Here is a 25,489-nt window from a genome sequence, read left to right on the forward strand (position 1 = left end):
GATATTATCTATCATAGTATCCTATTATAGTATAAGACTACGTAAACGATAAAAAATCTTGGGTGTAAATTATTGCTCTAACCAGGTTGCTCTTCTAATGATTTAAAATGACATTGTGAGATGGTGGTAACAAAAAAAAAACACCCGGCTTAGTTTGTTGTGGGCTTCTTCTTAGACCAGGACGCGTTTGGAACCCTCGTAGCTTTAGTTTTAAGTTTACGAATGTGGTTATCGCCATCATCTCACTACCGTTTAATTCTTATGTACGCATCAAAAGTGCCACCTATGGGCCTACTTGAATAAAGATATTTTTGACTTTGACTTTACCAATGAATTCCGAATAAAGAGATTGTAGAACAATAGAAAAATAAACCGCCCAGAATGCTTCCGTTAAAGTGCCACAAATATTAGAATTTTCAGTGATATTTGACATTCATGTTCATCACATAACGCACGCTTCACGCTTCTATCGCAATCTTGTGTCGAGTTCAAGCGAAATAGGACTCATAGACCACACCGTCAGCTAAAACTTAGCTCAGGTAGAAACGTATGCGTATATTTTGCAATTTGGTTCACGTCAGTTACTACCTTATTCTAGGCCCTCCAGACAATTAATGCGTACATGGCCAAAACATCTGTACTACTTGCGTCCTAATTCAACGCAATGGCTTGGATACAATGCGTTTATTAGAACTCCTATAGGTCCTTTTTAAAGTCGGTTAGAAATATCAATCAACTTTAAAAGATTAAATAGCCGATTTAGCGCTAAAATAAACAATCGAGCTAACAGATTTGTTCTTACTTTATTAATATAGGTCTTAAACTCGGACCTTATAATGTAGTTTTTGCGATCTCACATAAGATTGGTAGTGTTAACGTCTACAGTTTGTTATTCAAAATGTTTCAAATAGAAAATTTAAGGAAAAAATATAGAGCTTCTACGTGAATTCTATGACCCGTCTTAAATCGCATCTGATCTAATAATTGCTAATAAGAAAGTGTGTTCTTTTCTCTTCCGTTAATATATTAAAGCGGGCAAAGATAGACGACTCTGATCGGAGAACAGGCGAGAACTAGACGGCGATAAATTAAATTATTCATATTCACGTTACTCGAATGTTCTCGGACTTCTCGGCTTAAGTCTGGATTGGCCTTTTAGCCGGCATAGTTGTTTCAAGTTAAGCGACGAAAGCTAAGCTAACTTAGCGGTGTGAATTGCGATTAAGAATCTCATCTATCGAGAATAATAGAAGCAGAAACGACACATCACGAAAAAAAAACAATGAATCAATGCATCTTCAATCTGATTCTGAGGGTAAGAAAATATCGTAAGCGCGACTCAAGTTTAGTAAGAGCAGTGGTTATTTGTGTGATCTGGACGAAGAGGTCAAACCACTGGGTGGTACAGTTTTCGTTACCACAGCACAAGGTTTGCTCGCTCGCAATCGAGTTTTCGAGTATGGAAAAACTTAAACATCGGAGCAAAATTGGTCTTAATAGTCTTAAGCTCGTATTTGCCAAAAAATCTTCAGCTCAACTTTGGACAGAACGTTTGTAAAACGAAAATCGGATGTACAGGATTTGCGACTCTAAAACGTTTGATTTTGGGTCTATTTATTTTGACGATACAGAGTTTAATACTAGAAAACGGCTTCACGATTGCGAGCGAGTAAACTTGTATTCTACTCGTAGTCGTACCAAATCTCATGGTATCTCATCAATATAAAAATGCATTGAGTTCAATATATTACAATATAAATACAATAATTGAGAAGCGAGCAAAAAATAATTCATAATTATGATCCCACGCACAGCATAACTTACCTTTAATTACAGTAAAAGTCGATGTACACGTCACGGTCGGCGCCGACTCGCACATTAACTGAAAAAAGGAAAACAGAATTAAATACAGTAATTACAGTTATTTTCACAGCTGTCGGTACATTTTCCGGCAAAGTGACCGTATTTAAGGTTCCATACCCAAATAGCAGGAAGCCTTATGACAGCATGCTCAAAATGTAACTATACCAGACAAAAAATCCCGACAGCAATAGATCATATTTTTGATTTTGATAGTAAAAAAACAATTTTCATATCCAAAATGAAGGGATGAAATTTGAAGGAGTTCAACTTTACAACAAATTACCCACGGAAGTGAAAAATGCGAAGTCGTTTACAATTTTTAAACGCAAAGTAAAAAATCGCATAATATCTCCATTGTATTTTTAATAAAATATATGTATACCTAATAATCTATACTTATAATAAAACTGTAACTGATTTCTGTACATTTAATATATTTTGAAAATTTTGACCGGGGGATGCTTCATAATCGACACCGAGTCCAAAAAAGATTTTTATTTCATTTTTGTCTGTCTGTCCGGGCATCACGTGAAAACTACTGAACGGATTTAAATAAAATTTGGTATAGTGGTAGTTGATATACCGGGTCAACATATAGGATACTTTTTATCCCGATAAACAATAAGTTTCCTCCGTGAACTGCGATTAAATTTTTTATCAATTTTACTTCAGTACACTACACTATAAATGCGAAAGAAATAAAGTAATATAAATATTAAGTTTGATTATATACCTGCAAATTCAGTTTTAAAATAATCAAATTGAACCTATCGCTTAAAAGGTAACATGCTTATGTGATGTGAAGGAGCTCTTAATTAAAAATATCATATTATGTCTACAGATACGTTTTTTAAGCGGCATAAGTTTACGTAAAGTAAAGTTAAAAGGGAGAGTGGCTTTGGTATACTTTTTGCATCTAATTTAAATGTTAAATGCCTGTTAAATACAGTTGGCGGAGACCGAGGCAATTATAGATATCTATTCACTGAGTTAAATCACCAGTCTCAAGCAGTGCCTAATCAAATGCCGGATGGCTGGACGAAAACTCTGAAATTCAGGCAGCATTTTATTATTTAATGCCTTGGAAATATACGAGTACCGACTTTACGGTATTCCGAGAACCAATCTGATCCATTATTCCGAAATGTATTATTAATTAAAGAACGTTCTTCTTCTCCTGTCTATGCCCACCAGCCTCAGTAAATTAAAATCAAAGTCAAACTTTTTAAAGAGCAACGAACAATAAGTACCAAACTTCAAATTTTAAATCCATGTTTTTTTTTTAAATATTAGTTTACGTTTAATGTCAAGTATGTACTTTACAATAAATTTTTAATATATGTATCTCTTCCCGCGGTTGTCGTACGAGGCGACTAAGGAAATATAACATTGAACAGGGAGCAGTGTTCTCGGTGCTGATATTACCATCTATATGTTGTGATAATTTTTTAAAATATTTTCATAGACTTTTGCTATTGTATTCTTCAATAACTTTTCTCGGACCCATTTTATTAATCGCACGTACAGTCCACTTCAAAGTAATAGAGAAGTAAAAAAATTTAAACTTGTGTAAGGTTACAATACAAACGTAATAATTTTAATTCACATCTCAAGGAATCAATGGAGTGGTGAACGACTTGGTGGTGCAAGGAAAAATACTTGATAGCGATGGGCGGTCTTATACTCGATGGGCAGATATGGTCAATTGTCCCAGACAACTTGGCGCCAAAATTGTAGACTCGTACGGGAAGCAGTGCGATCTAAACCAAAAGACGTCTGATTGATGTTTGTCATCTAGGCAGCCACGACCTATCAAGGCCTATCAATAATGCACTCCACGAGTAAGAATTAAATTTGTGGAGTTTTGTTCAATGTTGTCACAAATAAAGATTCGCTTTGTTCGTTTCACTCACAACATAGGTAACAAAAAAAAGTGTGGGCAGCAAATTGACATTAACCTACTTCCATGTAAAGCGAATCCATTATAGTAAGTATACGCCTATTTTGCTAAGATTTCGTAGGTACGAGTACTTGTACAAGGTCGCCGTAAATCAGACACTTGAAAAATGTTACAATGGATCGAACGTTTAGATACCTATATTTTTCGCCAGAATACGTGGGCGTTTTAATAATTGGGACTTTTACAAATTTTTTTGACAACCCGCAAAAGTTCATTTTTTAAAGGCGGTGCCACGTCGGGTAACTTTCAATTGATGGCGTTTTTTAGGCGGGTAGAAGTTCACCTAGGTAAACGAACTCTGAACACAATTCCGTGTATAGTGTAGTGGAGTTCATCTAGTGTTGAATATGTCTCGGAAAAAGTTAGTTATGGTAAAAAGTTACTGTGTAGTACGGAATTTTCAACCAACTCCCAAAATTTATGTGGCTATTTTTACCCGTTCTATGTTTTAGTAGCGTTATTTGGACTGTTTGGTCCAACAAAAACTATCTCATTTTCTGGGCTACAAAATAAGCAGCATCTCTCCGCCATAATGAAATAAGTATATAGCCCAGCTTTGATATACAACGTGTAACGGAATAAATAATACTGTCAAAGGGTGAATAAGTGTATTTCGTAAGGAATAACCCTGAAGGACAAAACTATCGGTTCGGTATCGGAGTTTCGGTTTCACACATAAGTCTCAGATACAGTAAGTAGATAATGAACTTTAAATCCACTGAAGTATTATTTCGCTATTCATTTACACTTGTATAGTTTTTTACTAATATATAGGTAATTGTATGTGCACGGTTTTTTTAAATATATCTATTATCTATAAAAACAAATTTTAATATCTAGAAATAATAATCAGATAAAAAGGTACACTAAAATATATTGGTATTATTTTCTTTGTTGATCATTGGCGAGGCTTATAACTAACAACCTCATAATTATAATCCTCAGGGTGTTATTATCCACCTGTGAATACAGGCCTCATTTCTCCTAAGGTTTTCGGCGTACCCACCAAGCTGCTACAATGCGGGTTGGCGTGTTAATATAAATGGAAGTCGGTATGGACAACGAGGGGTAAAATAAATTAACGCTCACTTATTCACCGGTCACATACCTTCATGTCAAATGATAACACGAATAACAAAGCACCATACAGGACCTTTGTACGTGTTAACTGTACGTGGTAAATATGAAAATTTGCCTTAATAATGATTGATTGACTGACACGCGACGTTCATTATTTTTGCTTTGGTATCTATTTGGCGTGGGAGAATGTAATTAATTAAAAAGTAATGAAGCATTTGTCGAATTCCCCGGCAGACCAGAGCGCTGTTATTATTTGATGCCCGTAGGTTCGATCCTCGTATAATAAGGAAGCTAAGGAAAATTTTGTTTGGAAGCTGGTCTCTTTTTTTTACTATTCCACATGACGATAATCTGGTGAAAGCTGAAAAGGAAAAAGTATCTAAATATATGAACCTTGCTCACGAGATTATCGCCATGTGGAATGTTGAGTCGACCGTTGTTGTTCCGATCGTCGTTTCAGTCAATGGTCTTCTCGCGAAAAGCTTCGACCAACATCTTAAGAAGCTTTCGCTTGGTTGTTGGATCAAGGGTCGGATACAGAAGGCTGGTCTCTTATTAAGGATATAAGGGCGATGACGTCTGTCATCCTAATATTTTAAGAGACTATCATAGCTAAGGACACCACAATTAAAAAAAATCTACAAACATTATTAGGATTTAGGCCGTGCTTAAGGATACGTTTGTTTTCTGGTAGTCAATGACCGTCACATTGCTATTTTGTTACGTTGTCAAGTTATTAGCATTTCCATACGAATCTAACGATACGCCATATGACCGACGTAGGAACTGCTGGTCTATTTTCGTTACTTTCACTGCATTATGTCATATGTAATTTTACTATTTTGATATTAGCACTATTTTCGTGCTGCAGAAGAGGGATGTTCATTCGATCTACAAAATGGGTCCAAGAGAGTCATTGAGAGATAAATTTAAACATTTTAAAATAATGACATTGTATAGTCAGTACATATTTGAAAATTTCATATATGTTCATAAAAAAAATTCTAAAAAAATTCTTTTGTTTGTCCTGTCCTTATGTCAAATTTCACATGTCCATATTGTCGTATGAATGCATTACCGGCCCACTACAGGGTAGGGGTCTCCTCCCACAAGGAGAAGGTGTTAAGGCCGTCTACATAGACATGAGAAATTATTTTACATCTATTAAAAATAAAACTAACTAAAATGGCATAGGAGTCGCATTGTCTACATTTGTGGGGTATGACTTCATCACACAGATTCGGTGAGCCAGAGAGGGCTCAGTCCATGTGCTGAATCACTAGAACTGTAGGGGAATATCGAATCCCGGGCCACAGTGGACGGAGCTTTGTACAGCCTCCATCCGATGAAGCCTTTCAGACGGCGTATGTATAGAGACCCCTTGAAATAAAAAAAACTTAGATAGCGTGAGTTACGGAAATCAATAATGAATTTCTTCCCTCCAGGTTCAAACCTAACATTTATATCTAGATTTTAGTAACAACTTATTATCTCTCTCTTAGAATGTAGATATAGCGGTTTCAGGAAATATACATCAGATGTTCCCTATGGCTTCACCCGCGTTAAGGAATGTTATAATATTAAATGATCGACCTCAGTTAGGCGCAAACTTAACTTCACTTTGTATGTATAGTAGATAAATTCAAAATTCAGCTTCGCCCTTAGAAAGCTCCATTTCCAGCTAGTGACAGTAGGTTTTATTTATTTCCGTAGATAATAACACTTCAGCTTGGAATGACGGTGTTTGTTATAAAGCCAAAAGCGTGATCAGTCTTTTATTGATTACTAGCTGTTGCCCGCGACTTCGTCCGCGTTTGTTTTTGAATCCCGTAGGAACAGTTAAATACCTTATTCACTCTATCGAGAATTGGGACATTAAATGCAATTTATTTTTTAAATCTCACTGATGATCCTGAGTTTAGCATGTTCTAACAAATAAATTATAACTATTTACTTTTTAGGAAGGAAAACGAATGATAACAAACAGTTTCAAATTGGTCAGTCTCATACCGGACACAATATAAAATGCAATGTGGCGTTTTTGTGCGTTTAAGTCGAGGACACACCTCGTGGGTAGAGTGACTCACAAACGAGTTTTCATCACGGACTAGACGGGACACACGGTAGTTTGCCTTGTGGACAAAACAATAAATTTCTATATAATAGTTTACTCAACATGTACTAACATCTTTCTATGTTTATTGCTTCAATACTATGACAAAGCAGAGCAGAGGGATAGTTATTTTTTACTGAAACTTCTTTAGGGTAGTTGTGATTTGAAAGTCAATGAAACGAAAATGCATAACGATAAAGAAACTTAAGGCAGTCGACAATTGACAGCCGAATGGCGCAGTGGGCAGCGACCCTGCTTTCTGTGTCCAAGGCCGTGGGTTCGATTTCCACAACTGAAAAATGTTTGTGTGATGAACACGAGTGTTTATCAGTTACTGGGTGTTTATCTGTTTGGCATAAGTATTTATGCATGTTATTCATAAAATATTCATCAGCTATCTTAGTACCCATATCACAAGTTATGCTTACTATGGCAATGTGTGTATTGTCGTAGTATTTTTATTTATTTAAGTAGCTGATACCCGCGACTTCGTTTGCGTGGATTAAGGTATTTCATTCCCACGCGCTCGTTAACAATTATTAATCTTAGCACGGGAATTTGAGAGATCGGTATCGAAAATATATGTCATTTTGTATATCATATTTGCATAGGTGACGTGCATACCAAATTTCATTTCTGTCTGCCCGCGGCTTAGCTCGTAAACAATTTTAAATTTTCCCTCGTGAACTAAGTAAAAGGTAGGCTATGTTTTTTTCCATGTCAAAGGCTACATGCATGCCAAATTTCATCCAAATCCGTTTTCCTACACTTTCACATTTATAACATTAGTATGATAGTAGGATTATAAAAAAAACATCTCGTTGTTTAAACAAACCTGAGATTTATATTGGAACGATGCCCACTGTCACTTGTCACTAATCGAGATTGGGGTCATCAGCAATAACAACGGTAATTAATTTACCCTATTCGTTCGCTGATTCTAACATAGCGAAAGTGCATTAAGTATTTATTTGTTTGGGCGCGATTGCTAACGAGCATCGGAAGTTCATCGTGGCATACGAAATATAGACTTATCTGCTGATCTGCTGCACCGATATCCAATATAATGCACATTCAACTTAATATTCACTCTATATCACCAATCGTGTACATCCGCAAAGTATTTAGCAATAAGTTAATATCGTCACCATAAGATGTCAATAGCTTTTTAAATGCAGGTGCTTTTTTGTGCAGGTGAAATCAGATAAACAGATTTTATATTTGGAATATTTGCTTATGTATTCACACAGATGTTTTCAATCATAACAAAGGTATCTCTAATCATATTTTGTACCAAACAATAATAAGGTAAATATATAACGGTTCCTATTTTAATTTGAGCCACTATGAACGTATCTAGTAGTTTTAGTTAAACCAACGAATGCGGTTAATAGTCGAGAGCATCACCTCTTAATACTATACAAAAAAACGTATGAATGCTTAAAGTTGTCTGTGGTAGGCCTTTATGAATAAATCGTTTTTGACATCATTTTGAAACATCTTACGACCCAAATAAACACTTCTTACATAATTTACAAAATAACTTATAGGTGGGTATATGGGACACTTTTTAAAATAACGCATTAATTTCCTGCTCAGAAAATAGGTTAAAAGTGTTTTACTTTGTTTAAGTTACAAAGTTTAAAGTCAGTTCACATATTTCAGCGCACAGTTTCACAATGAAGTAAAACGTTTGTGATGCAAAACTTGCAATGTGACTGCAACAGCATCGTCCGGGAAAAGTGAATGCGACTTTGTCATTTTTGCATTTCAATAAAACTGCCCAGTGCTTGGTTAGAATTTTGTTACCACGATTGCGATTTTCATGATTGCTATGTTAGAGAGATATTTTTAGTCAACAAATTGTCAGTATTTAGCGTCTTTCCCGCCCTGTTGTACCATTAGTCCGATTGATTCCTTTTTTTATTTTTGTTAGCTCAGAACTCTGTCATTTATAAACCGATTTGAATAATTATTTTTTTGCTTGAGACGGTATACTTCCCATGTTGTACCATTTTCATAAGGTCAAGATCTGTTGAAGTTATCCTGGAGAAATTGAGGAACTCTTTAAATATTATACAGACACCTATAGCGTGTTGTGTATTTTTAAGACAACCAGAATTACACAATAATACTAGTAAGTATTACACTGGTTGCGTTTCGATTATTGGTAATTTATACTCGTCACAATAAACGAGCTTAATAACGCCTCGGCTTCGGGAAGAGCAATATTTTGTAGAAACTATGAGCAGTTGACATTCGGCTATTATTACCTAGATATGATTGCAAACCTACCCATTAAAAAGCATGACAAAATTATTTTAGATAAAGAAGAACCGACCTTGTTGTACAACTAAAAGGCAAGAAATAAATATTTTCTTCAAAATTTTATGTCTGCGCCACGTAAAATGTTGAAACTACTGGTACTTTCCTTGCTTCTATATATTTTTATATAATATAGATATACGAAGTATATGATCCATACATAGTAACTTTATACATTTTACTTGGCACCGACTTAAAAAAATGTTGTAGAAAATATTTATTTCTTGCTTTATAGTTGTATAAAAAAGGTCGGTTCCTCTTTAAAAAAAAAAACCTAGTCTAATCATAAATATGAGATTTAGTTCCGGATTTTTAGTATATAGATTATCGTTCGTATTAGAGGTACCTATAATAAATAAATAAATATACGACAATACACACATCGCTATCTAGCCCTAAAGTTAGCGTAGCTTGTGTTATGGGTACTAAGACTGATGAATATTTTAACACATAAATACTTATAATATACAGATGAACACCCAGACACTGTAAAACACTCATGTTCATCACACAAACATTTCCCAGTTGTGGGAATCGAAGACACGGCCTTGGACTCAGAAAGCAGTGTCGCTGCCCACTGCGCCAGTCGGCCGTCAAATACTGATATTTTCGTTGTCCATGTCTCAGATTACATGTTCTACAGATTATATGTTCCCCGCGTTGACTAAAAGTCGTAACTTATAAACTAACATGCGGATACCCTATTCATAGCAGCCTCCCGTAAGTCTCGTAGTAATTAACTTTTCACTATCTCCTAAACTATGCGACCATATAACATGCTGAAAAGGGCAAGGTTTATTTTCATAAGATTGTCTGGATCTGTGGTCTTGATAATAAAGCAATTTTAACCCCTGGCGCCAAAACGACGGGGTGTTTTTGCGTCAGGGAAATTTGCAGTGTCTCTATGCGTGTGTGTGTGTGTATGTGTGCGTGCGTGTGTGTGTGTGTGTGTGTGCGCGCGTTTCTCTGTGCCTATGTCTGTTTGGTGCGGATTTCATATTTTTTTCACAACCTTAAGAGTTAATAATATTGTATAGACTAAGATATCAAATGAAGGTGCTTCACTTGTAGAATACTATTCTATGTATACCAAATTCCAAATCCAACATGGCCGCAACCACGCAATAGCGAATTACGTTTATTTTTCAGCATTAGGCCAAGAATAAGACTCCCGCAATATGAGTCAAATAAACGAAAACTTCCTTTTTGTAACATTCATATATTAGTATTTCTACATAATAGTTAAAAACATGCACTAGGTACATAAAACATTCTCTGAGCGATAAGGAAGTTAAAACATTATTTATTACAATTAATGATATCGCAAGTGCAACAAGTAAAATTTTGTTGCATACGTAAAATATTGCATTATAGACTTCTTCAAAGACCTAAATCTTACACAACTACTGATCGAGGTACATACTATTAAATTAATTAAGTCTGAAATTTTGCGCATGTCATGTTTTAACAAGGGATAATTATATCTCCCTATTCTCATGTCACTACCTATCCGCACTGGGCCAGCATTGAGGCTTTAACCCCTTCTCACTGTGGAAGAGTACCGTGCCCCGTAGTGGGCCATCATCATTATCAACCCATTATATGTGTATGGGCAGTGGCGTGCACTTCATACATGCACAAAAGCACTGCATACCCTAAAATTTAAATATAGCCCTTTTTTTCCATATTATGCAATTTTCCTGCTTTATGCATACCCTGGTAAGAAACCGAGTGCAAGCCACTGTGTATGGGTGGGTTTATATGATGATGATGATTTTCAAATCTAATCCTACTAATATTGTAAATTTGAAAGTGTGGATGTTTGTTACTCAATCACGCAATAACGGCTTAACAGATTTAGATGAAATGTGGAATGCAAGAAGCCTTTGACATGGAAAAGAACATACGCTACCTTTTACGCCGATTCCCGAGGGAATATTGAAAAATGTTTGCGAACTAAGCTGCGGCAAACAGCTTTGAAATTTGGTATGCAAGTCACCTATGCTATGGAAAAGGAGATGTACCTGCTATACAGATCCCTCGAATAGTTCCCGTGGTAGGATTAAAAATTGTTAATGAAAGAAGCTTTAGAAACAAATCTGAGGCCCACGCAGTCGAAGTCGCGGGCAGAAACTAGTCTCATATAAATGAAAAACGACACATGTATCATTCTACCATGAGAAAATATTTAACCAAGGTTATGGGAAAAGATAAATTCTACACAGACAAAATATTAGGCAAGGCTTCTTTACAAATACTTTTATACCCACACATTTTTACAGGCTTCCAACTTTTAGGAAATTAAAACTTTATTCATACATACAGCCTGTATCAGTCCAAAAATTTACAGGAAAATTTGTTGGACAATGAAACTTATATAATAATTAATATACCATATTTTTGAATAGGTAACTCTGCAGATTGTCCCTTATGCTTATGTAGAGATACGTGTATTTTTAAATGCATGCATATATTTTTTTCATTGCGATGAAATTTGTTTTTTAGTTCACTGTAAATGATGAAAAATCGGTGACGGTACACCGAAATACAATTGCCAACACTTATTCTATGCCCGCCATCTACTGCGATCGCTAACTTGTCTGCCCAGCGTGGTTTCCCGTTGGGAGAAGCCTTTAGTTCAGCAGTGGACTGTTATAGGCTATTGATGAAATCAAATAGTACCCACTAAGCCCTCACAGGACAAACAGAAACTGTGACATTTGAGCTTAACAAACCGATTTAATATATTACTGCATTAACTTAGTTGCTGTTACGTATTAATGTTATTAGAAATGATTACTCGATACGCCCACTTTTTGACCAGAAGTTAGATAAAATATGATTCAACGTTGAGTGGTTAAAAAGACAGTAAAGTCAATGCAATTAATATTATCGTAACTATCCTTACTACAGTTTCTGATGCGATGTTATGTGAGTTAAAAGGGTATATTTTTTACGACTATAAGTTAGCCCGACACTGCAATCACACCTGGCGATAAGCGATGATGCTAGCGGGCTAACCTGTTAGCGGTATAGCAGTTACATTGAGCGATACGCTCATCTACGCGCTATAAAAAAAACAAACCATTTTATTCAGAATGTTTTTAAAAATGGTTTATTTTCTATGTATGTATTTATATTTTTATTTATTTCTAATAATAAATTTATACGCATTTTTGTATAGGTAATCACTTCACCTGAGCAGTAAGAATCTATAACAGATTTCATTCTAGCGCTGCCTTAATTATCACAGTTACCGCCACATCTCGAACAGTTAATAGAGATCGTAGTCATAACACGGCGAGTACATCGACCTAAAACCGCAATCCATCCCTCTCACACTCGGATGCGAATACTATTTCCATCTCGTTCCGACCAATTAATTTTTCGTGTGGCATAGCTTTTTCTCTGATAGGTACGTATTTCCGCACGCCTGGCTCTGTTATTCTTTGGTAGCGATCACGCAACCTTTCGTACTAATACCAACGTAATTTTAACGTTTCGATTTATAATTTGGACATAGAGGCGTGTCATTTATAGAATGCGAAAAAGCACTGGCTATCCTAATGTCTGCGGTGGTCAACAAACCTAGCTTTGCACGTTACGGCTACGACTGTTTATTTATGAATGTAGAATATTTCTCGGCGTTTTGAGTCATTTTTGATATATCTAATGCTATGTTATGGTTTATTTTAGCTCAAAATCGTGCTTTTTTAATAAAATACGATTGAAAAACAGATATAAAACTAAACTAAAAAAGAAATCTTCTCTAAATAAAAACATTCATCCACATCTCCAGGGCCGTTTTAGATAGACAGGAAATATATTTATCAAGGAAAGATAATTGTTTGTTAACCCACGCAATTAATAATAATCAATCATTTGACGGATTGAATTGAGTAGTGCTTTTACCTGCTCTTCCCCTTAAGTTTGCCCTCTGAAGATATTAGATTAGGTTACAATAAACGACCTTTCTCCTGTAGGAACTGTGTAATCTGTTTTTTAGATTTCTGAGATTTTTATCTAAATGCATTATAAGGATTTTTATTGATGACTAGACGCGAAATAGAGTCCTTGACTAGCAAAATTAATTTGAATGAACCATCATCATCATATCCACGAGTGGTGGACTTTTAGAAACCGCCTTTTAGAACTTAATGGAGAACTCTTAGGTGTCCTCTCGGTGTTTTCCTCACGCACCTACCTAACTTGAAATGTAAAAGTGCGAGCTGGGATTCGAAACCTGCCCAGACTTGGGGTTTACTGAAAGTAAAACCGAAGTCCCACTAGTATATATCACAGCTCCATTTTAATGAATAATCTAGTAAAATTAATACAGTTGTTATTAATTATTTTTAACTTATAATACTGTATTTACCATCGATTTAAAAATTTTATAGGAGTATTTACTCTCTCGTCGTATCGTAGTATTTAAATTTAGGCATCATCTTTTCGAAATTGAGTTCGTTACTTTAAGGTGACCCCCTAAACTTGGAAAAAAAACAATTAACAAAACAAAGTGAAAAGTCTTACAGTCTTCTATCTGCAGATTAAAAATATTTAGATCACACTAGTTTTTAAATTAAGTGATGTAGGTAATAGAGACTATATTTTTAAAGTAATTGAGTTGTGTTGCATGCCAGTTAGATATTGAGTTCTAAAGGTCAACACGATTTCATTAATACTAGGTTTTAATGTAGGCAGCTATTTAGATCACTAACAAAACATACTCATTAAATCGATTTTTCAGTATGCTATTAAATAAAGTTTAAATGTTATTGATTTTGGACCACTTTAGGGTGCATATATATATAGTATATATATATACAACATGTGACTGTCAATTAATTATAGACAAATAATTTGCAATAAAATAAAATTGCGATTATAATTAAAGATCTAAGCTATCCTATCTCTTAAGTTGGAGCAGACTGCTCACGGTGTGCCAATTTAATTTAAAATCGGTTAAGTAGTTTAGGAGTCCATCGCGGACAAACATCGTGACAGGAGATTTATATATATTAAGATTTATCCTACAATTAAATTGATTTCCGGTAACCATGTTGCAGCCATCTTTTATTTGAAATAAATGCCCATTTTCTATTTAGAAATAGGAAGAGACACAAAAACAACCATACTATGGTGCTAGTATGAAACAGTTCTGATCTTTATACGTGTAAATGAAAACCGAAATAATAGTTCATAGGCTTTAAGGTTTACATTATTTTCTGTCACTGAGACTTATCTGCGAAAACGAAACGCTAATAGTTTTTGAGTGAAGTATTGCCATAGTTTTTACTAAATGAAATCAGATACAGCCCTAACATCACATGCAAAAGTAAAATCAAGTGACTCCTGTCACTTTATCAGGGACGTGTTACGCAGCGTAGGTACTATGGACGGTCGTTCTTTTATCTTCAATAGGGTTGTCATAGGTAAACACTTAGAAGTATTTCGTAATTCTGCTACAAGTTGTACGTAAAAGCGAAAGGAATAAAATAATGAATGACTGACTGATTCATCACGAAATCTCAGGAATTGATTTTCAGGTTCAATTTCAGGCTACGTGGTCTCGCGATTTCTTTTAATTTCTGGGCAAATCAAATTTTATCGTGGATGAAGTCACCCAAACGTACATGGCTACAAGCAGACAGAAAGACACACATTGGCATTTTGAATTATACTAATATATTGAGGATTATTACTATAAGCGAAGTTTCAAAAAGTTTTCCGCATTTCAAACTTCTAGTCTGTTAGGTACGTAACGTGCATCCCTGTCCTATTAGCCCATTTATTTATACTTATTATTATCCTAAATGCGAATTTTGATGTCTAACTTCTGAAACATAGGACTTTCATACAAACTTCCAACACCTGTTTTACCCCTTTAAAAATTCAAAAATTCAAAATTCAAAATTCATTTATTTCAAGTAGGCCTAATATAAGCACTTTTGAAACGTCAAGTCTGTCTGTTTGTAGTGATTCTACCACCGGTTCGGAAGGCAGATTCTACCGAGAAGAAGCCGGCAAGAAACTCAGCAGTTGCTCTTTTCCAACATCAACAATTTACATTTTGCATTTTAACATTCATTTTTATATCTTGTGAGAGCTGAAAGCGGAGCCGGATGCTTCCAAGCAACCTTGTCATTAGATTTAACCCCTTAATTATTTTCGTAGGTATAAGCTTGACAATAAACCTTTTTTACTAATTTTTAGGTTTTTTAGACATAGTTATAAAAGATTTGAATAAAATTTTTTTAAACTAATGTTGATGATTTATAAGAAACATATTATTCAAAATTCTAGGTTTGTATAGTTATTAAAAATAAAAACTTTAAATTTCATAGTAAAAAATAATGAAGAATATATGCATAGAAATGTCTATAGTACTGCTTCATTGGTCTAGCGCCTAGCATGTTTAGAAAATTGTTAGAAGTTAGGAAATTGTTGGTGGCAAACCAAAGATCGGAGCCTCGCAGATCATAATGAGCTGACACTCAGGCTCTAATTGCTAACAGTGCCCAACAGTGGGTTGTTAACAAAGTATCTTGAAACAAATAGACAAACAAATAGACCTGCCTTTAAGTACTTGCTAAATTAAAACAATATTTTTAACATATGGATCTAATGTGTGTTCAGCTCTGAAAAATTAATGCAAAATCCAAGAGTATAACAATGTGCGTCAAAGTTAAAATACAGACTACTTGTATGTGAATTTTATTAGGGATAATCTTTATACCTAATCTATGCTTGTAGATTAAAGCTGAATTTTTGCTATGTTAGAAGCTACCAGTTCAATTATATTAAAATGTTTTTGTTTACCAGTTCAATTTCATTAAAATGTTTTTTAAGATGCCCCGTTTATTAAAGAAAGTGGTTGGTAAATATAAATATCAAGCTACAACGCATCATTAGCAAGGTTAAACCATGGTGTACTATGGTTTACTCAGGTTACTAATTCTGCTCCGTGGAGTAGAGTAAAGCTAAAGTATTGTAAATTTAAACTAATTAAACTCACAAGACGTGCTCACTTTATTAGATAATATTTACTGTGTGAACTGTTTACTCAGGAAGGCTATAACTTTGTATTGATTTTATGAATTGAACACAACTATTATAAAATAAAAATATGAAAAAGTACTTTAGTAATATTTTGTTATAGAAAATTTAAGTTTAGAAACTTTATTAAGTGTCAGCTAAATAAAGTTTTTCTCTACTAATATCAACTAATAAAGGTTCACATGTAGGTATTTGATCTTAAGATTACTTCTGATTATTTCTTCTGAAGATATTATGTAGATATTTGATCTAGAATAGAAGTAAGACTCCAACATTTAAATAATAAATAAAAAGGAGTACTTAAATGTAATGTAAAACGCTTGTTTTTGTAATAAAGTAAATGTAAACATTAATGAATCAGAAAAAAATAATTTATGTAAGTAGCAAGTACTCTTATAACTTTTTTACTTATTCTGTATGATCGCGATATATCAGATTGTTTATATTTGTAGATATTTAAAAAGATGCAATATTAATTGGATTTGCAATTCTATAGTAAATCTAACGTGTTGCAGTATTTAATTGGTTAAATCCCTGGCTACAAGTAGAAATTTATTTCAACAAAAGCGTCGGAATATATTTCTAACAAGGTACTGTTACTTTCGCAACTAAGTTCGTGTAACCAGAAACAATGTCGATGGCGTGAAAAAATAAGCATTTATTATAATCAAAATAAAACTTACATTCTGTTGTTTTAAGCACACAATGATAATGACTCGAGAAAAATTACTTTACATATAATATTAATAAAATTAAAAATTGGAACCGCCCAGCTGGCAGAATTCTGAACACACCAAAGAGTAGATATATAATCATAGAATGAAGGCCACAGAGGAAGAAACAGTTAGAAGACAGGTTAAAAATATAATATCTATTCATGACTTGAAGTATAATGAAATTAATGTAACGATAGAAATATTAACAATCACAGAATTTATTTATTAATTTTTAGCTGAATTATGGAATAGAGGTCCTAAAAAATAATTCTTTTAAGTAGTGACATCTACTGACAAATTAAATCAAGCATATGTGCCCGAAAAATATTTAAATACTCTATGTATAACAGAACACTAAGTAAATTATTTAGTTTGCACAAGATGGCAGCAGTTTTGAAATACATACGAAGTAGGTTATGGTGTTTCCAACAGAGGGCAGCAGGTACTAAAACCTTACAATACATGGTAATAATATGGTCCAGTATGTATTATTTTAACCACGATCAAATAGGTCGAAATACTGTCGGAATAAAATTATTTAAAAACTCACCTTTGTACGAATCTGCATGGTTTCAAATGGAGTTTGTTAATATTGTGTAATTTATGTTACTAAAGTTTTGCTGCACTTCGCAATAGATGGTGCTGTTTAACTTTTGTTTAATTTCGGCCGGGTACAATATTACTGCCTTGTTAGGTAAAATTATCCCATACAAATTGTATTTACCTATCATACAATGTTAACCCCTTATTTAGTATAATAAAAAAACTTCCGCCACCCACTTCACCCCTTAAGAATTGGATTTTAGTGAAACCCCTTCTTAGCGGATAACATCAACCTTCAAACTTAGTATAGCTTTGAAAAACATGGAGTTCTCATACAACCTTCCGACTCTAATATCATCAATGCTTGCATAGGTAGGAGATAAAAACTATATCCCCCGATTATATCCCTTGACAGGATATAATTAACGTGTCCACCTGCTAAAGCACGGGAACATGGAATACGAGAAATTTTACCCCGTTCATTATTGCTCTGAGAGTTGAAAAAAATAACTATATTTTAGGACATTTTCACTAGATCTGTAGTTAGAAAAATGCCCCCCGTGCCTCGGAGAGCACGTGAAGCCTATCGTCCTGATAAAAGAATGGATAAAGTCCGCCTCCTCGCACTGGAGCAGTGTGGCGGATAGAAGTTCTATAGACTAATCAATCTCCTAAGAGACGAGGCCTATGCCCAGCTGTGGGACGTTTATAGGCTGAGGATGATGATGAATTTCCCGTAGTATATAATGGAAAGGTACTTCATTCTACGCCTAGTCTTTTCTGCATGTAAATTATTCATATCCTTTGTCAGCAACTTGGCGCAACATCGATTCAAATGCAAATTGGGAATCGACCCCCGTTTCGTCATTCCTTCAACACCATACACCCTTAATTACCGACTTTGTCGACAAGAGTCAGTCACTGTCTATTTCACTCAGCCTTTTTTGTCGCTTCTTGCATTCTCCTTACAAAGGGAAGGTTTTGCGCTTCTGACGGATGAAAAATGTTCCAAGGAAATGTAAATGCGCGTTGGTTTGAGTTTAATTTTTTTCGTGAGTGTACATATTGTATTTTATTAAAAAAACTTATACTTTATTTCGGCTTACTGCACCGAGCATATGAAAAACTGAATCCGGCAAGCGGAAGTAAGCCTTTCTAATAGAGAACGGCCCCGATTCACGTGGAGTAGGTATTAGTGACAATTTTTTACGATAAATTACAGAGCATTTAATTGCCTCCTCAGATTTCTGGTGACATCAGTAGTGACATCAGACTTAATTTTTACGCAAAATTCTGAATCTTCTCTGGTTTGGTCTGGTAGGAGCCTTCAGTCATGTTCGTGATACCACTCTATCGACAAAGATGTGCCACTAAGCGATCCTAGCGTTCCGCTACGATTTTGTGTGGAAACCGATTACGGAAAAGGTTGTTTAATATTACACATTACAGACTTGTGAAAATTAAGCTTATGTAAATTACACCACACAGATTTTCCTATTTTTCGCGGAGTATACTCGAAGCAAACTCCGCAAAAAGTAGGAGAATCAGTATGGTGTAATGTTTTTATTTCTTCAATCCTTGTACTCCACACCGAAAAGATCTTCGGCAATGTACCCTGACTTCATTGTCAAAAATAAGAGAGCGAAAAATAAATTACACACATATTCTATTACTTTTCGCGGAGTATAGTAAATTAAAACTTATTTTCATAATATATTATGGAATTCCGTAAAGTAACACTTGCTTCTATCCAATCTATACTTATAATAAAACTGTAACTGGAAGATTTCTGTGCATTTAATATATTTTGAAAATTTTGACCTGGGGATGCTTTATAATCAATACTGCGTCCAAAATAGATTTTTATTTCATTTTTGTCTATCTGTCTGTCTGTCTGTCTGTCTGTCCGGGCATCATGCGAAAACTACTAAACGTTAAATAAAATTTGGAATAATGGTAGCTGATATTTCGGGTCAATATAGGATACCTTATATCCCGATAAACAATAAGTTACCTTCGGGAAACGGGTAGATAAATTTTATCAATTTTACTTCATAGCTCCGTTAAATTTGAACCAATTTAAATATTCCTTTTTTTATTTGAAAGCGTATAATATCAAACATGTAGTGTCTAATTTTAATGAAGATTTGATAAATATTTTCGGAGATAAAGGACATTACTCTTCACAAATAACAGCAAGGCATATGGGACAACGATCGATCGATAACGAACGACGAATATACTTAATATTATAAATGCGAAAGTTTGTGAGTATGGACATATGGATGGATGTCTGTATGTATGTATCAACTAAAATAATCACACGAACACAGTATACCACGTAAAATAATAGTAGGAACATAGCTTATGAGAAAAAGCTTATGATAGAGCCACGATGATTATGATGTAAGCATCAGATCTATTCTAGCTTCTCGATTGACTTATACGCAGACGAAGTCGCAGGGTCCGCTAGTATTTAATATAACTTTAGCTCGCTACCATCTTAGACTGCATCATAACTTACAATCAGGTGAGATTGTACTCAAGAGCTAACAGTAGTGGAATAATAAATAAAGACTCACGGACATTGGTGTCCCAAGGTGATGGAGTGGGAATATAAAGCAAAAATTTTTTGTCGATGGAAAAACGTGTTGAAAAAGCTGTTTTGTTTTCTAAAGTTTCATCATTTCTATTCATAGGCAGTGTACGGGTGGGTACGTTAGGTATAGTGGAGCGTGCGCGTTTTGGTCACGTTTGGAAACGGTTGTTCAATAATAATGAACGTCATGTTGAAATAAAACTGAGTCGGTTTTTGGAAACAATGTGCTCGTCAATGTTTTGAAACAACTTCGTTTGTAACCTGTTGTTGGTGTTGCTATGGACAGTTTATTCGTTACTGATATTAAAATATGTTTTTAAAAACCTTTCGTTAGTTTAATTTCCACCACAAAGTACACAATGACGTAGTTTAGTTATATACCTACCTGAGCAAGCAAGATCTGTATTACCTGCTTTTCAATATATTATATATACTAGTATAGTAAATATACTAATTGTTTTCTGAGAACAAGACTTAACAACTTTGAAAGTACATTAATTAATTGAGTAAGAACTCGAGTTAAATTTTGCTTTCCTTCAATTAATTATTCTGCATCAATACATTTTCCTATTAGTTTACCTTTAGTTTCCCGGTTGGATTTTTAAGGCCATTTTGTAATCCGTGTCTTAACTGAATTAAGTGCAAGTTTATTAGCATACATCCCGTACCTATTTCAAGTTTAATAAAGCTTTCCGTGGCAATTTCTAGAAGATTGAAATCTCCTGTTTTGTTGTTCTTATACTTTTGTTATTTTCATGATGATGACATTTACTGAAAACCGTTTTATGATCCTATATAAAACACGAAAAAATATTAGCTACCTGCAACTTGTGCCCTAATGAAGTTCGAGTAGTTATTAAGGCCCGCAGGCCGTGTTTGTGAACTAACGTGGGCGCCACGTGTTTGTTTGTTGGAAAAGTTTTTGTTAGCTAGACGCCACGCGTCCAGTTGGAACCACGTGGGGTATTCGTTGGAAGAAGTGCGTCACAACCTCTTCGCCTCTCCTTGGCTAAGAGTTATTGAATAGGTGTTCCCCCTCATAAAAATGGGCTGAACGTGTCCCTGCAGGAAGCTATACAAGGCAGGCATCAGTTACGACGCTGTTTTTCCATGTTACCGTGCTTTAGCATGTGGACACGTTAATTATACCCCTTGTCAGGGGACATAATCGGGAGATATAATTATTGTCTCCTGCCTATGCTAGACCTACTGGGCTAACTTCCCTGACAACATTTTGCGTGAAAGAGTTGTATAGGATAGAAGATCCAAGCTGCTTCAATTCGGTTGGGCAAATTGCGCTTACTGCGAGATATGAAATATCGTTGTATAGTTACGACTTATGAACGACTTTTATTCCGAGTTGTAAAGGCAGAGATGTATTTGTATTGTTTCGTGCACAGTTGCAGCGGGAGTTGGTTTGGAGAAACGCTTTGCATTTTTATTGATAGTTTTCCGCTTGGGATTCACTCAACGGAACCGTACCTACCCATAGATACTTGACTAACTTATATTTGAAATCCCTGCAAGGTTGGAAATTTTTAGTCAGTGTCGTTTTAGGTCATAATATTCTCTCTTAGAGGAAACAATTTAACCTCTCCATGCCGCTTTCATGAGGGTTGGCGGGCTTAGTAAACGAACTCAATTTTCACTGCAAGTTGTAGATTATTATCAGGCGTTACTGATAATAAGTGATAAATAACTACTAAGCCTCTCTAGAGAGCTTAGAGCCACTCAGCTGGTAATTGAGAGAGCTAAGCTTAAATTACTTGTTTTGAAGCTAAAGAAACAATCGGAAGCCGCGACTTATTAGTTTATTTTTTTTCCCAAGGTGTTGAAATAGCGACTCTTAAACGAAAAATTCATCATCATCACTTTTATCAAACATTCTGTGAGATCTCAGTTTTCGCATCCCATCCACTCCTCGCTTTACCGATGAAACCACCTGCGAGATTTCAATTCTCGCTCATTCGATTCACTCTTCGCCTCGCCTGTATGAAACCATCTCCCAGTTTTCAATTTTCACCCATCCCATTCACTCTTTACCTCCCCGGTCTGCAATAACTGTGCTCGCACCTCCCATCTAGTCTCTGGCCCGTCAAAAACTGGTTAAGGCGGCAAGGTGCAGGATGAGGTTAGTAATTTTGTAGGCTTAGTAATAGCAGTAAATGGTGCACCACAAGAAATATACTAAAATAAAAAAATATATATATCCAAAATTGGTTTAAAAGTGCTGTCGTGATAGGCGTTAAAATGAGAGCTACATATAACGAAAGCGTTGTGATTGAAATCAGTGACTGTGTTAGCTTTATGGCTTTTTTGGATTTTATTGCTTTTCAGTCGAGATAGGTGATTGATTGATAGAGCTGTGCGTTTGGTATTCATTTTTGAGCTATGTGCTTTGTTTACATTTAGGGAGACAGGGTTATGTACTTTAGAGGTAATTACTGTTAGCTTCGTAGTAAAATTCATGGGCATTTTTACGAATTTGATATAAACTCGTATTTATTTTATTCAACGGTTTAAGGAAATATAATAAGATGATTTATATCATGCATTTTAACAACAAAAAATAATAATGTTAAAGATGTGACTTTTACATTGGGAGTAGGTGAGTCTATTAAATAATTATCTAAATACCTTCTGTTTTTCTATATTGTTTAATAATAGTCAAATGAGGTGGTTAACAAAGACCTCCTGCTTCTGATTTATGTTTTTCGTGTAGTGTTTACACTACCTGGGTAACTTTATCAGAGGCTGACTATTTCGAAATGGCTTTATGTGAATGGTTAAACACTTTTTTATAAATTCAGTCATAGTCCGCAAATAAACAAAACATTAAACTATTAAATCTAAAACTATATACTTATTATAAATGTTTATAAAAAAAATTAACTGAACGATTTCTATAAATTAAGGAATATTATTATACTATTGTGGCATATTAAGGCCGAGGCTTGTGTGTGTCATACGACATTTTTCATCACTCTTGCGATGAAACTTGTATACGCATTATTTAACAAATTTTAATTACACCAAAAAGTTTTTGAAGTTAAACTTCTTTAGGTGTGACTAGGGAGTAGCTCAGATTTTTTTGACGGAAATAACGCTTACGACGTCTAATAAGACGTCTGTGTAGTTTCCGCTATTTAAAAATAATAATTTGGATTGGTCGTAAATATATACCACACACTTTTTGACTTATACGCCAGTTAGTGGCATATATCATAATCAATTAGAATTATTTATTTCCAATATTTTCAAACGGACCAATTGTGTTATAAAACGAATAAAAATTCAACAGTTTTAAGATTATTATTTTAAATTGCAAAGTTTTTTGAAAATCTCTAAATATACTTGTTTATTTATTACTTTTGTAATAAATAAATTTTCTGTCGATTGCGACATTCTATAATATTCAATGACCTCCAAATTTCTACTCTCAATTATTCTATTTAACAAATGAAAATATTTATAAAATGTGAATGTTATATTGATGAATTTTGAATGGAATATAAAATGAAATAGTAAATATTTAATGAAATGGCGGAGTCCAGGAACATTTTACTCTTTCATTAATAAATATTAATAAAAGTTTTCTTTCAATCGCGCGTAAAGGTTACACGCACACACTTTTTTTTTGTAATGTTATGTTTGTAAATTATCGCCGATTGAAGATCCAATCGTTGATGTTACAGAAAGTGCGGTATGGTAATGATATACTTATAGAAACGTTTAAAACCGTTCGTATTGTATGTGTATTCTTTGAGAAAGGGTCGTTTGAAGATACCTAATCAAATTATACCAAAGCAAATAAACGCCATCACAGACCGTGAACCGTAGTTTCTATTTGCCAAAACTCAATTCAAATTTCAAAAGCGAAATTAGTTAATTAGTTTGCTGTAGGTAGGTACTATATGACGTTTGTTTACGAAGTGGAAAGTAAGACGAACGTCTGATTATTATAATATCTTTTAATTAAATTGTCATTCGTTTTATTACCAGTAAAAACACTGGTGACTATGATTAATTTAAAATGAATTTAAGACGAACTCTTCGTACTAAGCATATATTAAACGTGCATTGATATAAGGTAAGTAAATAGCCTTCATCAATATGAGTAAGTATAGTAGTTATCGACAGATCGATCAACAATTAAATTCAAAATTAACTTATTTTAAGTCATTCTTTACCGTGTATATATATTATTCTCGAAGTCGGTTTATTTATGCTATAAAAGTTATGATAAAAAACATAACTGCAAAGTAATATATATTAAAAAAATTAGTGATGGTTGTTTTTGGCGACCTCCGTGGCTCATTTGTGGCTGTGATTTTATAAGCGGAGGTTCCGGGTTCGATCCCCATTGAGGGTATTTGAGAGTTCATAATTCCTGAATTTTCTCTAGTGTGGTCAGGTGGGAGGCTTCGTCTGTGGCTGGTAACCATCCTGCCGATTATGACGTGCCGCAAAGAGATTAAGCGTTCCGGTACGATATCGCGAAGAAACCGATTGGGGGTATGGGTTTAATATAAAAGCTGTACCCCTAACAGGTTAGACTAGTAACATCTTAGACTGCATCATTAGTTACCACCAGGCGACATTGCAATTAATTGGACGTGAAATAAAAAAATTAAAGTTGTTTTTCCTGAGGATACATAAAATAAAAAACCGAGTGAAGTATGATCGACGTACTTACTATAATTCTAGGATGAATTGATGAGACAATTTCTCCAAGAACCGTTAGTTATGTCAAGTTCACGAAAACTTTACCCTCAAACGGGCCCATAGCCGTCTGCAACTTCATTACTACAGTCCAAGTTTATGAACGTGTAAATTAATTAGCGAAGATGAAGCCTTTATCTCTGGCCGAGACGGCATCGAAAACATCTGGTAGCGTCGTAATTATTTAACAGGTTGTCCGTCAATCGTTCATCGGAAAACGTGACGTTTCTATAAATTATCATTCTTATAATAATCATCACACGAATTCCGGCCAACAGGGGGGCTACCTCCCAGAATGAGATGGGTGTATGCCGTACTCCACCACGAACCATTACCACACTGGGCCAGCCAGTGTGGTATTGGTTCGAACGCCACGCGCCAATCAGAACATTTTGGAGACACTCACTCAATTCACTCAGTCATGCAGGTTTCCTGACAATAATCGCCTTCACCGTTAAAGCAAGTGATTTAAGATTGCTTAAATGAAAAACGCACATAACTACGAAAAA

At 34.7% G+C, this 25,489-nt stretch overlaps 1 protein-coding gene across 3 annotated transcripts in view; it reads right to left on the minus strand.

The window, feature by feature from the left end:
- The window catches only part of LOC120636316 (ecotropic viral integration site 5 ortholog), a 74,444-nt gene extending 57,264 nt beyond the window's left edge, over positions 1 to 17,180 (minus strand). For 2 of the 3 annotated variants that reach the window (XM_039907743.1, XM_039907745.1), the window contains exon 1: positions 1,825 to 1,876. Coding sequence is in view for 1 of the 3 variants with exons in the window: in XM_039907744.1 (XP_039763678.1) it covers positions 1,825 to 1,879 (55 nt within the window). In the remaining 2 variants the exon portion in view is untranslated. Of the gene's footprint in view, positions 1 to 1,824; positions 1,883 to 17,083 lie in introns of those variants that run through there. The other variant, XM_039907744.1, reaches the window with a different exon arrangement.
- Positions 17,181 to 25,489: the final 8,309 nt, after the last annotated feature.

This window comes from Pararge aegeria, chromosome Z (assembly GCF_905163445.1).
Source record: "Pararge aegeria chromosome Z, ilParAegt1.1, whole genome shotgun sequence".
Classification (NCBI taxonomy): Eukaryota; Metazoa; Arthropoda; class Insecta; order Lepidoptera; family Nymphalidae; genus Pararge; species Pararge aegeria.